At 39.8% G+C, this 18652-nt stretch overlaps 1 protein-coding gene across 1 annotated transcript; it reads left to right on the top strand.

Annotated features, from left to right (window-relative positions):
- The first annotated feature begins 3840 nt into the window (after positions 1 to 3840).
- ctcf (CCCTC-binding factor (zinc finger protein)) lies at positions 3841 to 17183 on the top strand. The gene is made up of 16 exons (XM_061077050.1): positions 3841 to 3910; positions 6626 to 6773; positions 6909 to 7042; positions 7214 to 7306; positions 7492 to 7671; positions 9617 to 9829; positions 9926 to 10088; positions 11533 to 11703; positions 11828 to 11961; positions 12457 to 12577; positions 12769 to 12918; positions 13017 to 13177; positions 13793 to 13975; positions 14087 to 14222; positions 14316 to 14552; positions 15181 to 17183. Exons 2-16 carry the CDS (start codon positions 6638 to 6640, stop codon positions 15426 to 15428), a joined length of 2460 nt encoding a protein of 819 aa, XP_060933033.1. The 5' UTR covers positions 3841 to 3910; positions 6626 to 6637; the 3' UTR covers positions 15429 to 17183.
- Positions 17184 to 18652: the final 1469 nt, after the last annotated feature.

The following is an 18652-nucleotide window of genomic DNA, read 5'->3' on the forward strand; positions in this document are numbered from 1 at the left end:
AAAGAGAAACAGGAAAACAAAGGATACAGTAGATGCCGAATGCAGCAGGCAGCATGTTTCAACTAACACACTCACAAAGATAATCCATGTCCCACATCTGCTTACACTGGTTTATTAACTGTGAATCGTCTTCCACTTAGGAAGATCCAAATGAAAGCTTTTTTACTCTGTATTACAGGCCTTCATGTTTAATGTTGCCAACATACTGGCAACCGATTAAGAAGAGAATGAATCACACTGTAGTTCTGTATAAAGCTTGAGACTGTTTCTGCACAGAGAATGGTTTAAACAATACAGTGCCATTGCTCTTTACAATTATCATATACCTTATTCTAAATGAAAATACATGACTTTATGCCACTGGGATTTATTGTTTTGTGATTGTAAATTGTTTTTATTTACCAGTCTTCATTTGTTAATGAATACTTTGTTGTATGAGATGCTGTTAAAAATTATGACATATACCTACCGTAAATGAGGCTGCAATCTGTCTGGAGTCACTGTATTACTGTGACAGACTGCTGTGGGTAACCTGTTGTTTGAGAAGGTAAATATGGATCACTAGGAGAGGTTTATTCAAGTCCAGGATGACTTCCGTTGAAAATCAGGTTAATAACAGCTGAAGCTCAAACAGTTATTCACTGATTGTATTTCAAGTTAACTGGTCCCATAACAGTTTGTTTTCACAATTTAGCACATATAACATCCTAAAAGCATTTAACATTTCACAGTAAATACACTAGTCATCAAACAAAAACACTGAAGACCAAATTTTGTCATTTTAGAACTCAAAGTGATCACATCTGTAATTTATCTGAGTAACTAATATCTGCAGTTATGTACTGATGACTTCATAATTACAAGATAGGCCTGTCATAATTGTTAACAATTATCTCATTGTTGGTGTGATGGCGAAAGCTTGTTTCCATTCAAAAGAACTCTAATAAATCTAGCTTATTCTTATATTTTTAACCTGACCCTCGGGCAGTCACACAATATTTTTTAATATTTTAAACAGAGCAGAAGGTAACGGTGCCATGAGGGATTATCAAATAAAATTAGGTCAAGAATGTGGATTTTTGTCCATGGTAAAAATAAGAACAAAGTTACAGAATGTGATGTTTAGGAAATGTTTAAAAAAAGATAGAAACACACTGATATCATTATAAATATAGTGGTCTTAACAATTGAAGCATCATAACTTTTTTTTCTCATAGTCCAACAGGTTACCCACACTGAGTTTGACGTATGAAAATGCCAAAATGTCCAGCCCTGTGACTCCAGTTGTTCTGTTTCTTGTAATCCTCCTTCTATCACAGCAGTGTCACTGTGATCACAGGTATCACAGTGACACTGCTGACAGTGATGCTGCCATTCTGCCTTTTCTTATTTCCTGAACACCGTTACTGTAAGGTCATCTCAGAAAGACCACTGGTGATATCATTACTACAGTGGTAGTATATAGACGTGTCCTGGTTGCATGCTGTGTATTAGTTCTATGATGTAAAGATGATATATTAATGTTGACTGTGCATTGTTCTGGAAGTTAAAGATAAAGCAAGATAAATTAAGCAAATAATATGTAGGCTAATTACTAGTCCATTAAATTTAATCTAAGAAATAGTCAATGGATCCATGCAAATGTATCTCTTCTGATGAATCGTAATATCTCAGGTGACACAGGAGCTACTTTGACATGTTGCTCAACTAACTTTAAAACAAAACATTGCCATTAGCTTCAGCTGTTAGCATGCTGCCACACCAAGCTGGTGAACAACATTCTAACTTTGTGAACATGTTAGCATGGTGATGTTAGCATTTAGCTCAACTGTACAACTTCAGAGTCACCAGCACACTCCTTTTTTTACCGTGGTGTTAAGTTTTCATATAATTTTTTATTTTCTTTCTGTGTAACAACAGACTAATTCTGACTGAAGACAAGTTTTAACTAAATAAATTTGATTGAACTGTAACCCACATGTTAACCATGTTTTACATTCTACATGTTTCAAACGGGAGTTAGATTCAGTGTAGTGTATGCAAACTGGACACGTCTTTGGCCTTCAAGCAGTTCCTTATGTTCAATGTGCCAAACCTTAGTTAGATGGTGTCAGAAACACTGCAGTGTACAGACAAAACAAATCAGCAGTAACTCTGTTTGTAAGGATGAAATCAATCATCTTTAACAGAAGATAGGGACATGTCTTAAAATATGTTTTCGGTGAAATCTGAGCTTGAAGTCAGAATCCTTAGATTCCTGAATAGGTTTTAAATCATCAGAATTTGAAAGGAAACACCAAAAAAAAACAATATTCTGGCATTTAATATTTCAAACTGTGCACCTCTATGAATTTTTACATATCCTTAATGTATGCAGTACGAGTGCATTTTTTTTTTTAAGCAATAATGAATCATTGTTTTGTTGTCTCCCTAAAAATAACAGATATTCATATATTATTTTCAGTTAGAGGGAGGATGATCAGACAATCTGACTTTTTTAATACAACATATTACAAGCTAATGCAATGTAAGAGATGATAATATAGGTCTGGTGTCATGGGGAACTCTGACTCACTGTTTGTAAATATGATTGCTACCACTGTATGCAATGTATTAACCACAATAAGATTATATAGGACAGAAGCAATCTGTAGCTATATCTCTGCATCCATAAAGCACTTTGCAGTGTTTAAGTGCCTCAAGGCTTGATAGTAGCAGAAATGTAAAATGACAGATGAAATATAAGGTAGATCCTTTATTTAAGAATGAAGACGGTGTGAAGCTTGAGAAAAACACTGTAGTATATATTGTACAGTGCTGCATATATAGGTTTTACATATGCTAGTGTTTTTTGTTTTTTTTATTCTTCCACAAGCGTGTTCAATTGTGCAGCATTGGACTGTAAATGTTCTAATATTCTTTCTTTTTTCTAAAAAGAAAAGTGTCCACGTATTCTGGTGTCAAATATATACAATCTATTAAAGGTGTGTTAAAAATAGTTGTGTGACTGTGTGTTTCTCAACTGTATCATGACCATGACATATACAACTCAAAATAATATTCTGGATAAAATCTGCCTGGCACTCCTTTTTTGTAAATCAGTTGTCTTAGATTGTGAGAGGCCACCAGCAAACTGTACACGTCCTAAAACAGTGAAGCTCCCACAGCACACCAGCTGTTAACAGCTGGCTGTCCTTGCTGAGAAATATCCATTTGTACCAGATAGAACAAAATATAATTCAACTTTGGATGGCCTATGAAAAACCGAATGCTCAGCTCAGATATGCTGAATGTCAGGTCATATAAGTGTTGGACACAGGATTGTAGATTTAAACATAACAAATCTTTCGAAATGCACTGAATTAAGATTTCTTTGGACTTTAATCTTTGTCACTTTTTGCACTCTTACACTAACAGATGTGACTTAAAGCTTCACAGTAAATATGAACCATAAACCAAAATTATACTCAAATGCCATGACATTTAACAGCTGCACTCACCTCCTTTTGAATGTATTGCTGTATTTATTTGGTTTGAAGTAAATATCATTTCTCATAAGGTTTTTAGTTCCTATCCTTATTTGACTGTGGTGAAATTGAACATGTCCGAGGGTCGTGAAAGCACCCTCGTTCCCTCCATTGTGACATATGGTCTTCCATGTATTCCAACGGGGCGCCCCTCCTGGCCAATCAGGGTGTGTGCAGCGGCTTCGACACCACCCCCCAGCGGCCGCACAGGCGCACTGAGCTGCCAACTGCCATTTTGTGGCAGAGGCTACTCTGCTAAAGCGGGAGAGGGATTAAAACAAACTGCGAAGAAGCCTGCGCTTCTCAGCAGCCTGTCAAACTTTGTAGCAGACACCCTGAGCGGTGGGCCTTGTTAAAGGGGAAGAGAAACACACTAAACACAGGTAAAGTACCACTACTTTTCTGATAAGGGGGAGTTTGCAGGATCTTTAATCGGCCTCTAGGTGTCACGATGGGGCTCTGGGTCCGGGCACTCGTTGGAGAGTGTTTGTCTCCCTCTATCGTTATTGAAAAAGCCGTCAAAATACGTTTAATAACTGAAGTTCCAACAAATTATTATACAACCCGCTGTTTTTACAAACATCTGTGGAAATATCGTCGAGAATAAGTTATGGGCACTTCGTCGCTCTGGTGGGAGAGTTTAGGCCAAGGCCTCCATTTTCTCGCTTCTTTGTTTCCCGTCTTTACAGCCTTGACGACATGGAAACTGGCGGGTTTAAGTTATAGCCCACAGCTAACGTTAGCTTGTTTGAATCAACGTACGTAAAGTATCTTACTAAACACTTGTATGCACATTGGAACACAACTACATGACCTACAGCACAGCCATGTGTACCCAGGAGATGTTTCGTTGTGTTTTGCCACATGACATTATTTAACTAGACCTTTAGTGGAAGACCCATGTAGCATCTGAAGCTAGCTAAGAGTTAACTAGGTTAGCTCAAGGCCCTTTCCCACCAAGGACCCTCAGTAAATGTTTACAGAGTAAGTGTCGACAGCAGCGAGGTCCCCGTCGGTAACCGAGTCACATTTTTGATTTCGCATTTTCTGTAGCTGATGCATTGAATACTTTTGAAATATTATCGGTAGCGGAGTATACACACGGAAATGGTACGGATAGGGCCAACGAGGAAAAAAGGAATGACGAAGCATTGACAGCAAAACGATCCTCGGTGATCCACTCAGACCTAACACACGATGTGTGCTCTCCAATCGCTGACTTCTGCCTTTAACGAGTATTTCTCCCTTTTCCCTGGTCGCCGTGGTCGGGATAGTCAGCTGTTGTTGCACCCGTCGCCCGCTTGTCTCTTATTCTAAGCCCACCTAGAGCCTCATGGCCACAGCTATATATTACAGCAGAGAGCTCCCTCTACGACTCGGCTTGGAGAGCTACAAAAACACCGCTGTATAAACTCTGTGCAAGGAGGGGACAGTTGCCAGACTGGACACTGAACGTCTCTACCATGTCATGGTGGATATGTTGTACCATATGTCAAACGATCTATTAAGGCCTGCACCACAGCCTCTCTGTCTTAAAACAATTTAACAACATAAAAATGTTCTAAGTGTACAAAAAAACTGAAGACAAGCAGATGTTATCCATCAACACAAACATGTCTGTGCAGCTGTGCCCGTCTTTGTCACTAATGTGTATATATAAGGTTTACATTAACAATTTTTTTGTATTTAGTCCATTAAAGGTGGAATTTGGGTTTTTAGCCCAAAACACCTTTTTTCCAATTCATAGAATATCTCCCCATGGTCCTCCAGCAGCCCACTCTGTTGAAGTGATTTAAAAATCCAGTGTTCCTACACAGTCCTGTATCTGTCAAAGTGGAAATAATCAAAGTGGTTTAGAAAAAGTCACATCACTAACTCATTAAATCTGTAACAGGGTATTTGTGCTTTTGACGAGAAGAAGGGAATGGGAGGGAAATTAGACAATGTGAGGATTGACCACATGCTAACAGATAATGCCCGTTTAAAGATTATCAGGGAAAGGGGGAGTCAGAAGAACAACATTTAGCAAACAAGGCACAGGATCCATGTCAGACTGGGTAAGAAAATCATCCCTGACTTGCTGTAGCTGAGCAACATCCATAATGACAGGCATATAGAATGGGTCGTTGGGCTTTTGTTTTAAGATGTAGATGTCGACAATACATTGATCAGAGTGAATGTTCGGCAAAAAACTGACTGTTTTTCCCTGCAGATTCAAAAAGAATGGCCACTAAGAATTTGAGCTTTTGAAGAGTTGATAAATTATTTCAACGCCTATGATTATTCATATCTGCCTAGGTAAACCAGGTGAAAAAAATCTGCTTTAGACATTCAGGTTCTGAGAACAAATATCAGCAGTAAGCTTATACAAATGTTGTGGGAGTCTCGGTTAATCACTCTGGCTTCTTTTAAATACAAAGGAGATCTTTCTCCATATTAAGATGTTGAAACTAATAGGCACTATGTTGAAGGATTCCACTTGTGACATCACTTGTTATCTCATAGTTGACATGATCAAAATGACTCAGAAATAAAAGAATACAAAAGAGGATATAAGCTGTATGGACTCAATTCATTTAAGAGTGAATGTATCAGAGTGTGTTTATATTACACATATTATATAATTTATCCAAAGTGACTCAAAATAGTTGCATTCAACCACCAGGGTGCAAACCATATGTTGACATATTACCCAACCCTCTTGTAGTTTTACAGGCAGGTAGTAGCCTGAAGCTGAAGGTGAGCATAGTGTGATGAAGACAACCTTTAACTCTGTCAGAGATGTGATGTGTGTTACCACATCAATCATAATTAATCGCATTCATACTAACACATCTGAAAACTTAATTTGGTGTAAACAGGAAATGAATACTCTACTCTGTAGTTGGTTGCTTGGTTACAGAAAATTCGATGAACGAGGAACAGCAATGGTGAGAAGTATGAGCAATAAGGCACAGCTGTTACTGACAGTAACCTTTAGTTACAATTCCTTGTCCTTTTCAAATATAGAAACAAAATGTCTAAGGAAATAACTTAGAAGCTGGGGTGTTATGCAAAACACTGCATGATGATGATTTTTCCACAATCTCATATTTCAGAACCAACCCAGCATGGATGCAGGGCCATCAGAGGGTGTAGGGGAGGTGGAGATACACAGCCAGGACGCCATGGTTGCTGACCTCCTCCAGCAAGCTGCAGAGGCTGGGGGCGTGGTAGAGGGACAAGCTGGAGTCATCCTTGAACAAGGTTCTTCAAGTTGGGCATGATATTATTCTACAGTTTAGCTGTTAAAAGAGCAGATCATATCATACATCTAAATTGCATGTTATCTTTTGGAGAATGTGGTCAAATATTTTGAAACCGAGCAATGTTGTGTTTCAGGTCATGGGGAAGAGTTGGTAGCAGCTGCCCAGCAACAGCTAATGGAGGCCGGGGTTGGTGTAGAAGATGGACCAGGTGTTGAAATGATGGTTATGGACTCACTGGACCCCACTTTGCTGCAGATGAAGACTGAGGTGAGGTCACTGTTAATGACCTCTGTGTTTGATTTGACATAATTGTTGCCCAGTCTGAGATGAATAAGGATGGGGGCTTGTCTCACAGTAACTACTTTGTTTTGATGTCTGTTAAAAAGAAAATCACCTGGTTGTGAGGACAGTGTGTGCTGCATCTCTGTTTACTTGCAGGTGATAGATGCTGCACTGGGGGGGTCATCAGCTGGTTCTGCTCACCAAGCAACTGTAACAACAGTGGACCAGACTCAAATCATCACACTACAGGTAGGTGTTCTTTTTAAACCACTTCCCACCATCATACGATCTCCAGCAGTTTCATTTTTTCTGTGTGCTGTATTGAGACCATCTGCATTTACAAGCTGTCTGTAGACCATTAACTCCCCAGTTAATTGATTTCCTGTACATTGCCCAAACATGAGAGTTGATCTCTGGTGTCTTTCGGTCCTCAGGTGGTTAACATGGAGGAGCAGGCAGCTTTAGGCCTGGGAGAGCTGCAGCTGGTCCAGGTGCCAGTTTCTGCCACCACTGTGGAGGCCCTGCAGCAAGGCACCTTTGTTGACACCACTGCGATGCCAAAGGATGGAGACCCAGTCATTTGCCACACCCTACCACTTCCGGAGGGCTTCCAGGTACAAAAAAACTGCTTTCAGACATCCGTAGATTCTCCCCTTTTTCTCCAGAGAAGATGTATGTGTGAACGCAATGTCCAAGCGAGAGCATCCACATTATCTGCAGACTGTGTCCTCCTGGCCCTGAAGTACGAAGTCCGCAGAAAGTCTGGAGAATCTGATGTGAATCCACGGCATGGGGTTCCCCTCTGGATTCACCGCGAGTGCGTTGGGGGGGTTGATGATTATTCTAACACGTGACAGATGCAAAAGTGACGAAAAAAATATGTCTCCGGGTAATAAAGCACAGCCGAACACGTAGAAGACACTAACAGAGATCCCAGAGAGTTTGTGATAAGCGCTGACGACTGTGTGTGTCTTGTGATCTCTGAAGCGGAATAAATGCATTACTTCCTGCTGCACCCTACTGCACCACCTCTTGTCTGAGTAATAAAGAGGTTTTGTTGCTGACGTGAAAGTGTCTGTGCACAGAGCCTCACGCTGTGTTGCTGCATGTTGGAAAGGCAAACTGTTTATAGAGTCTGCACCCAATACTCTGCACTATCTGCAGGTCATGTCTGAAAACAGCTGAATGGACTCACTCATTGTTCAGGCTTTAACGTAGACCAACTGGGGTACAATCAATACATATGCATGCGGGTACCTGACAGAAAAGAACTTCATTTGAATCTGTTACTGTTAGTGTAAAGTAAACACATTTTTACCTTTAACATTTTTGTAAGACTTCTAGCACAGTTCAAATCTGAAAAACTACTGTCACTATATTTTTAAGACCACAAAAGCACATGGTTACACAGTAAAACTCCCTTTTCTACCTTCTGATAGAACTGTGACTGATTTATCACTCATTTATAACAACATATACACAAAGTTAGTAAAATCTTTTAAATAAACTACAGAAAAAATTATTCTCAAGTCGGATCAGTTTGTAAGATATATATTATCCCTGCTGAGAAGGAAAAGAAAACCTTCATGAATGTGTATAAATCACTAGTTCATTGCAGGTGAGACGCAGGTATACTGCGTATACCCACTTATGATCGCCTATGGTATTTATATGATGTAACTAAAGACGAGGTTACATTGCTGTAATGATTTAATAAAGGTTTCTGACGAATAATAAGAAAACACCGTATAAATTAACACGGTAGGAAATTTACATATTTTTTAGGTGGCAATTTTTACCCCCACTGACTGAAATCAAGGTGCATTTTTAAAAATTATGGGGCACTTTTTGAAACTTACAGTGAGTTATTCTACTTTCTAATATAATAATTGTTCATTCCTTGCTATGGCTGCTATTACATTAGCATTCCTATTATGCTATCACTCGGTGCCCTCCAGAGCAGGTGCACTTCTTGCTTCCTTCATGATTAACCCTGATTGGGGCTCGGTCTTCTCTGATTCTTTCGGGTATTACATATATTGTTAAACAGACTCTATGTTTTACCAATGGAAACTTGGTTGATACAGGTCTTGAGTCCACAGATTCAGGAGGAGCCTTGAAGACCTAATTCAAATTTTTACAGAAGTGTGAGTAAAATGCACTGAAGGCTGTCTCAAAGAAAGGTTGTGCTGCAACGCTGGCAGCCTCAGGTGGACAAGCACAATGCCCTACATTTAATTAGCTTCATTTAATCTGATACCAGCCCTTATTGCGTCCCTGGGCTAAACTAAGCATACCTATAATATGCAGTGGCTTCAGAAAATTAAGAAACTCTTTTACTTTGTCATTATTGGTTATTGAGTGTAGATTGTCGGGCAAAATGGCACTTCCATCCATGTAAAGTAAAATCTACTATGTCAAAAATGTGACAGTTTGCAAAGAAGTGAAAGGGCTGATTTGAATTCATTTTGGAGCATGATTTCTCTTTTGAGCTTCATGCTTGTAGAATAAAACCTGACGAACAGTTGGTCAACAACCATGATTGTGTTTTATGTATAGGTAGTTAAGGTTGGTGCTAATGGGGAGGTGGAGACAGTGGAGCAAGAAGAGGAGGGAGGACAAGGCCACCATGAAGAGGAAGAAGAGGAGGTGGGGAACCAGCTGTTGGAAGAAGGGGAAGATGGGCCCATTCAGACTCCAAATGATGACCCAAACTGGGCTAAAGATCCAGACTATCAGCCTCCCTCTGGAATTTTGAAAAAAACTAAAAAGGTTAGATAAGTTAATGTGAAACTCTGTTATTAAATTGGACTAAGTTAAAATAGTTTCTGCTGATGATACAACATTTAATGAGATGCTTTTTTCTAGGGAAAAAAGAGTCGCCTGCGTTACGCTGAAGGAGATAAGGATATGGACGTCAGTGTCTATGACTTTGAAGAAGAGCAGCAGGAGGGCCTTCTGTCTGAGGTCAATGCTGAGAAAGTGGTGGGCAACATGAAACCACCCAAACCTACAAAGATCAAGAAGAAAGGTGAGAAACTGTTATTTGCAGGAAACTGCCTCTGCAAACCTTTGACAATAATGTTTTTTAAAAGTAAAGTATTAGTCATCTTTGCATGTCATGGATTGTACTCATCACTCAATTGCCAACACAAGTAGCTATTCTATAATCTGTGATACAGTGGAGATACGACAATTTTTTTTTACCAACAATGTCTGTAATACGTTTTTCTGTATATATCAGTTTTTTCTCTCAATCCACAGGAGAATTAACAGCAAGAATACAAGCCAATCTCGCTTATAATGAATCACAATTACAAAAGGACGCCAACAAAAAAACACGTAGCATTACTCATGTTGATGTGTACTCACCTTAAAATGGTTAATGTTATGATCTGTAACAGGGTTTATGATAAGGTTGAACAGTTGACATGCTCTGCTCACCTTCAGTGCCTCCTTCACTGCTTCACTTGTGTGAAAAGTTAACAGATTTGTCGTAGTTAAAGAGTAAACCAGCTGCCCAGTACTTGATGACCATCAGCCTTATCTTTGTTTGTTACTTTACTGTCTACGGTGTAGAAGCTAAAATACCTCCTCATGTAAAGACTATCACACTTGAATTTATTACCAAAATGTAGGGCTGGGCGATTAAATGATATAGATAATTATTGGGATAGAAGTTTTCCTTGATAGCGATTTAAGACATTTTCGATATAACGTTTTTTGACAAACAACACAAACAGCCAATGATAATGAGCATAGTGCTGCGCTGAACCAATCATGTGGCTGGAATAGAGTACACCCACATCAAGTAAGGTGGACGAACACAGCACAGAGCAGCAGAAAAGCAACACACATTCTAATGTTAAGGCTCCTAAAGAGAGTTGGACGACTCCGCATCGTTACAGTGACAGAAAATAATCGTGTTTCCGCTACGTTCATAGTTTAAACTAAGCTATAAACAGTGCTGCTCCAGGATCAGACATGCGCTCATTAAAAATCCGGTAGTCCTGTCTCGGAGTCTCTGTTGGAGCTTCCTCCTCACTCCCCCTCTGACCTGCTCTCACTTTACACTTTAACAATAAACACCATCACTGATCACAGTATGTACATTATATACACCCTTTCATTGTAGTGGTTTGTATGAAATGCTACTGTATAAGTAAAGTACAGTGGCACAGGATGAATGTACAACCAAGTAAAATCTGTTTTGTGCAAAAAACCTATATATATATATACGTGTATATACATACATATACGTGTGCAAAGTTGTTTTCAGGTTATTTGATTTATATCACGATATATATCGATATCGACTGATTAAAGAAAATACTGTGTTAAGATTACATATTGCCCAGCCCAACAACAATGCATCATATTACTATGTGATTCATTACAATTGATGATAAAGTCTTTAATATAGTTGTCAGGCAGTGGGATTTAGATTTTAACATTTGTTGTTTGTTGTGTTACAGGAGTGAAGAAGACATTTCAGTGTGAACTCTGCAGCTACACCTGCCCTCGGCGCTCCAACCTGGACAGACACATGAAGAGCCACACAGATGAGAGACCACATAAATGTCATTTGTGTGGAAGAGCCTTTAGGACGGTCACCTTGCTAAGAAACCATCTCAACACACACACCGGTATACACTAACACCCATCTTCATAAAAACATGTGCTTTGTTTTAGTTTAACAGGAGTCATAAGAATGTTGTTGTTTTTAACTCCATGCAAGAACAACTTCCATGTTTCTTTAAATTTATACAGGAACTCGTCCACACAAGTGCACAGACTGTGATATGGCTTTTGTGACTAGCGGAGAGCTGGTTCGTCATCGTCGCTATAAACACACACATGAGAAACCCTTCAAATGCTCCATGTGCGACTATGCCAGTGTGGAGGTAGGATGTGCTGATATTTGCTTGATGTTTAAGTTGTGAATGGTAGATGGTTTGTATTTATATAGCGCTTCCTAGTCCTGGCGACCACTCAAACTGGTTTACAGTAGAGTTTGCCATTCCCCCAGTCATACACACATACATACAGTGCATAGCAGCACTTTTTTTCTATGAGGGGTAGACTTCAAATGGGGAAGAGCGGCCGACCTTCTGGTAGAAGTACGAACGCTCTACTCCTCAACCACTGATTTTATAGTTGATTTCTGTTTATCGTAGCTCATACATTTAAACCTGTCGATATCTTGTCATTCAGGGATGAAGATGAGTGGAAGAAAAATTCACAGTTGTGTAGCCAGCAGCAGTGGAGGAGGGAAGTTACTATGTGCTTTTCTAACAAGTTAATCAGTTCTGTTTCAGGGTCCAGAGCATGGCCTAAAACGGCAGATGTATTGTAAAGTTGTAATGTTCTGTGCAGTGACTATACGTTTGTCTGTGTAGGTGAGCAAACTAAAGCGTCACATTCGATCCCACACTGGTGAGCGTCCATTCCAGTGCAGTCTCTGCAGCTACGCCAGTAGAGACACGTACAAGCTGAAGAGACACATGAGGACACACTCAGGTAGGACCATGATAAATGTCCCTTTAACAAACCCCTCCTCCATTAATTGTGAACCACAAACAACTACTAAAGCAAAATGTTAACGTGTTACCACTGAAGTTCTGCCATACTATTGGATATGACATTGTTAAAATGTATACTTTAGGTAATAACAGTAATAAACCAGTGTACTTTTTAAACCGTCTTTCCAGGAGAGAAACCTTATGAGTGCTACATTTGCCATGCCCGTTTTACCCAGAGTGGAACCATGAAAATGCACATTCTGCAGAAACACACGGAAAACGTGGCAAAATTCCACTGTCCACACTGTGATACGGTTATTGCACGTAAGAGTGACTTGGGTAAGATAATCAAACAAATGCACCATTCACGCAGTTGACTTTGGCAAGCTGTTTCTCTTACAACCTTTTTTTATTTTGTTAACCTTGTACACCTCCAGGTGTCCATCTTCGAAAGCAGCACTCGTTTATTGAGACTGGAAAGAAGTGTCGTTACTGTGATGCAGTCTTTCACGAGCGCTACGCTCTGATCCAGCACCAGAAGTCCCATAAGAATGAGAAAAGGTTCAAATGCGACATGTGTGACTACTGCTGCCGCCAGGTCAGTGCTTTATCCAATATCTTATCAATCTTTATGAATTGATATGTAGGGTTGCCATTTTTTCTGCAAATATGTAATTTGCTTTTTGGATATCAGGTGTGTGTGACTAGGAATGTCACGATATAAAATTTGGGTGCAACGATTATTGTCAGAGGAAATATCACGGCTCCACGGTTCTCACAATTATATAGTTTTTATAGGAGATGGTCAGAAACACAAAGTAAACAAATTTTTCCTCTTACTGTGAACTCCTCCGATCGAGTTTTATGGCCAGCATTGGTGAAAATACGTTACGTGAGTTTCCTCTTCTCAACTAACGTTTCAGTTAAGTAGCTCGCACACAAAAACAAGCGCAGTGCACTCACAAAACATGACGTGACTCGCGAAAGGAAAGATGCCATAGTTGGCATAGGTTGAAATAAAATTCTTACAGTTAAGAAACCATGGCATTATGAAACTGTGGTTATGGTAAAATCGGTATTCCTGACATCCTTAGTTGACACATGCCACCAGTTAGTTTTTTTACCTGGTTATTATTTAATGTGTACCATGGCCACCTTTAATGTTATCTAAAGGTTTTCAGAGCTCTGGTGTTTCCTATGCTGCTGAATACAGGAGCGACACATGGTGATGCATCGTCGAACCCACACTGGAGAGAAACCATATGCCTGCAGCCAGTGTGAAAAAACCTTCAGACAGAAGCAGCTGCTGGACATGCACTTCAAACGCTACCACGACCCCAACTTTATCCCCACCGCCTTTGTCTGCCCCAAGTGTAGCAAGACCTTTACTCGCAGGGTAAGGATACTTGTTTTTAGCTGTAATGCATCTAAAGCGTCTTTCCTACAGGCTTCAACAAAGGCTTGTATGTTTTAAAAGTCAACAGTGTATAACAGTACATTCTCGTAGAACACCATGGCACGCCACTCTGACAACTGCAGTGGTGAGGTTGAGGACGCTGAGAACGGAACTCCTACCCCAAAGAGAGGGAGAAGAGGAAGAAAGAGAAAGATGAGGAGCAGAAGAGATGACGATGATGACAGTGGTGAGAATTTGATGTTGCATGATTGCCACAAAAACTCTGTTCACTCAACTCAGAGTACTACATCTGTCTTTGTTGTATCTCTCTGTCATTCAGAGGAGGATCCCGTTGATCCCGATGAGGAGGAAGAGGGTGAGGGAGAGGAAGAATCACCACTGCTACCGGAAGATGAGGACCCAGAAAGCATGGAATTGGATCAGGCCCCTGCCGCCATCCCCGTCCCAGCCCCTGACGAGCCACCAGTCAAGAGGAAACGAGGCCGACCCCCTAAGAATGCCCCTAAGCCTCCGACACCTACCAAGTCAGTCAGAGTGGCTGCCAAGACAACGGCTGGTGAGAAGACGGACACGATTTATTAGATGCCAGTTGATCTCAAAGAGCAAGAGCACTATTTGGGAAAACTAAATGTATTTAGTCTGGCAATAATCAAATGTAAAAGCACATGTACAATAGATACGAGATGATTAGTATATTTCTTTATTAGGTGTGGTTAGAGCTAGGGCTGGGCGATATGGCCTAAAACAAATACAACAATATTTTTATGCTAAATTTCGATACACCATATATGTACAGATATTTTGAAATCACTGTATAAATGGGAATGTACGTCTTCTGAAGATATCAGTGGCCCTTTTGGCTTAAAACACAGTGTAAATTACTTTGTTTCATGTTGAATATAAATGTCGGGGCCTTCTGATTATTGAGCGGCTGTGGAACATAAAGGGAACTTGTTCTCACTGTTCGTTTCCACTGATCTTCAACAAAGTCACTGACCGGCTGTAAATGAACGCAACTTGCATCTCACAACTACGGTGGCCTTGAGAGCTCAACGCACCGCAAATCGCCCACCCATAGTTACAACCATTATGATTCTTCTGCACGCTGTTGAGGTTATGAGCTGGTATTGTGTCTGTCATAAGAGAGCTTTAGTCAAACTTGTCCATCTTGCTGTGTTTTGTAGCTGCTGCCATCATTCAGGTGGAGGATGAGAGCACTGGAGCGGTGGAGAACATCATTGTGAAGAAGGAAGAGGGTGACACTTCTGCAGCGACACCTCTGGAGCATGGAGTAGCTCTGGCGATGGAGGGGGTGGGGCTGGAGGGGGAAGGGGTGGAGACTGTTGAGCTGGCTGTCAATGAAGAAACGGCAGCTGCTGCCGCCAATGGCGATCTAACGCCAGAGATGATCCTGAGCATGATGGACCGGTGAACACAACACGCAGCCACACACGTGTAGCCAGACTATGTGTAAAGCTAATATTTCCACATCCTTAGCCTTCACCTCATGTCTCATCTGTATGTGCTTTTAACAGCAGCCATGATCGCGCCTTTGGAGTGGCTGCACAAACTGGTGACAGCAAAAATATCCATGCACAAAGAAAGGAAGCTGCATGTAAATACTTCCACAGTAACTTCACATCCATGTATGTCAACCTGCTAGACACTGAAGTTTGTGAATCATAAAACCCACACACAGACACACCCAATACCAGATCATGTGTCATCTCATATACATCTAAAATATCTGCTCTAAATTCTTTTTTCATAAGCTGAATGTCTATTGAATGAATCATTTATTTCGCTAGTTGTGTCTACACAAAGCCACATCCTGTGTCAATCCTTACCAACGCACTCTGCAGTTAATGTTCAGCAGGAAACCACCTCCTCTGTGTATGTTGCTCTGCCGCCATGTACAACTGTCATGTGCTCTTCCCTCACCACTTAATTTTTCTGCTCTCTTGCTTGAGTATGTTTCAGAACATTTTGCGAATCCCTGGCCTTTATTTGTTTGTATATAGATATTGTATGTAATTTTTTCCTATTGAAGATCAGGATATTGAAAGAAGGATCCTTCCTTATAAATGAGAGAGGCAGGTACATTAAAATGAACAGAGCGATTCATAACTGTGGTACATCTTTTAGCTTCATTCTAATGGAAACATGCCCTCAGTCAGATCATGTACAGTACATCCTTGAGATAGCTGCTAAATTAGTTATTTTTGAACTTTTTTCTATTTTTCTTATTCTTATTACTGTTGGGGGCTATTTATAACTCACAGTTAATATTCTTCTTCCTCCCTGTTTGAAAAGAACAAAGACAGTTTTCATCACATTAACTTGGAGCAATTACATATAATCTTGATGAAATATGTAACTGTAATTGTGGGTTTGAACATTCCAAAAACTTCAATTAACATGATATTATTTCAATGCATTTGAATAGTCTCACTTGAAATAATCAGCAGTCACAAACTCAAGTTTGTACACGGTAATTATCAGCCATTCTAAAACCAATCCATGTTTTGTTTGGACCAGACTACCTTGTGAGTCAGTGTGTCCCTCAAACACCACCCTTTCCCACCATAATCCATAATGTGGCAGGTGACTTTCATGTAAATACATATTTTAAACTCTTATTCTTTTTTTATTCTTTTTGATTTCTTGTAAATCATTTTAAAGTTTTTAAATCGCTGATTGGAGGATGTGTTTGTTTAAAAAGTACACTGATCTTCCCTGTTATGTTGTAAACATGTCAGAACCAGCCTGGGTTCTTCCTAACCAACCAAAACCATCTTTGTATTCCCTTGTTCAGAGCCATTTTTTGCTTTGCTGTTTTACAGTTTTGGTTTGTGGCCATTGGGTAGAGGTCACTGGGTTTTTCTACAGGTTGATTAATTATGAGAGAAAAGGGTTCTGAGAAAAACCAACCTCCATGCATCATATTGACACTGTCACTTGTCTAGCAATCATTAAGCAGCATCAGTTCTGTGACCGCAGGACAACATGTGTTCTCAGTCATGTTGCAGAATTCTTTTTTGCTTGTTTTTTTTTTTCAGAGTTGAGAGAACAGAGATTATAAAACATCCCTGTTTAAAGAGCTAGAAAACAGAAGAAACCTCTGTCATGTTGAAGCTGAGACACTGTACAGCTGATGAAAAATAAAACCATACTCATACGCCTACAACTGCTGCATGCTTCTGTCTTTCATTTAGCTAGAACAGGTGGGAGGAGCAGTCTGTCGAGGCCCTTCAAAATGCATGTCTTCTGTTTTCCAGGTCAGTGCAGAAAATTGACTGAAGGGAAGAGCTGGGTGAAATGAAAAGAAAAACACTGTCTTTGAATAAGCACATATTCTTGGTTTCATAATTTTAAACTGTTGTACACCATTTATCTGCTACTTCAATGACAGGTCCTTTCTCTGTTTTACTGAGGCGGGTCATACAAAACCGTGCCTACCATTGGTGCGTGAAGTTCTAATAAAAAATAGCCCAATGGGGGAAATAGGTTATCTACAAACAACACAAAGTCCTGATCGGGCCTGTATTCTAACCCAAACATTATTTCCTATTAGAACCCTTTGTGAACCCAGCACTTTCTCTGGTCCTCAGCCACACATCCAGTACATTTGATATGGGTAAAGAAAGTCAAAGGATAGACACATTTTCTCTGCTGGTATGAATTAGGCAGTTACAGTGAACACAAAATGTCACCACAGCATATAAAGGTGAAAACAGCCTTTTATTGACATGATTCCGCTCATGAAGCAAACATCTGAGTCGAGGAACAACAAAATTCACTTAGTTCTATGAGAAATTACTTGAAGCTCGGAGTATGCAGAACAGCTGTAATCCAAAGGATAAAACATTTCGTAAGCAAGACAATAAATGACAATGTTTGAATAATGTCCAAATGTTCCAGCCAAAATATCTAATCAATGAAAAATAAAATACTCTTATCAAATAACTGAAGTTCAATAAACATATGTGCTCCATGAAATATTGTAACTTGTATTGTAGGTTTTCTTTCTTCATTTCAGGGACGAATGTCATATGTTTTACTCTGCTCTGATTTAGGGTGAGTGTCGGTACACCCTTTGATTAAAATGTTAGTTATGTGAAATATGATGTGTTGTTTAAGGTCTAATCCGCCAAAAGTTAGTCGTAATTGAATTAAAGCCATTTCAACCAGCAACATTAAAATGTCTGTAACTCATCCAATGATCTGTATAAATAATCCAATATGTCTATTTGTAGTACAACGGTGTGGATCAGGGACCTTTCTCATGAATACATCTCAGTGCTTAAATTGTTGCACTTTAATACAAGGTGGATTTTTAATGCAGTAAATTTACATTTAATGGAGGATATTTAAGTTATGGCATTCGAATGACAATTAATCAAAACACTTCCAACACAAGGTATGACATTTATGTTTGATTTATATGCATGTTGGGACCCCTGGTGGTTCCATGTCACCTACGCATTGTCACCCTGGCTGTTCATGTACCACAGTACTGAAGTGTACAAAGAAGCACCTGTTCATCTCACACATCAGATTCTCTGACAAAAGGTTCTTCAACCACTCTGATGTTTTAAGTCAGCTTTTTTCCAGCGCAGTGTAAACTTTCAGGATTTGTAACACAAGTTTGAAACT

Source organism: Limanda limanda, chromosome 8, assembly GCF_963576545.1.
Source record: "Limanda limanda chromosome 8, fLimLim1.1, whole genome shotgun sequence".
NCBI lineage: Eukaryota > Metazoa > Chordata > Actinopteri > Pleuronectiformes > Pleuronectidae > Limanda > Limanda limanda.

Coding starts and splice junctions, on each gene's coding strand:
- ctcf (XM_061077050.1), top strand. CDS start 6,638: ATGGATGCAGGGCCATCAGAGGGTGTAGGGGAGGTGGAGATACACAGC. Junction 10,089..11,532: donor TACAAAGATCAAGAAGAAAG/GTGAGAAACTGT, acceptor GTTGTGTTACAG/GAGTGAAGAAGACATTTCAG. Junction 14,553..15,180: donor GGCTGCCAAGACAACGGCTG/GTGAGAAGACGG, acceptor TGTGTTTTGTAG/CTGCTGCCATCATTCAGGTG.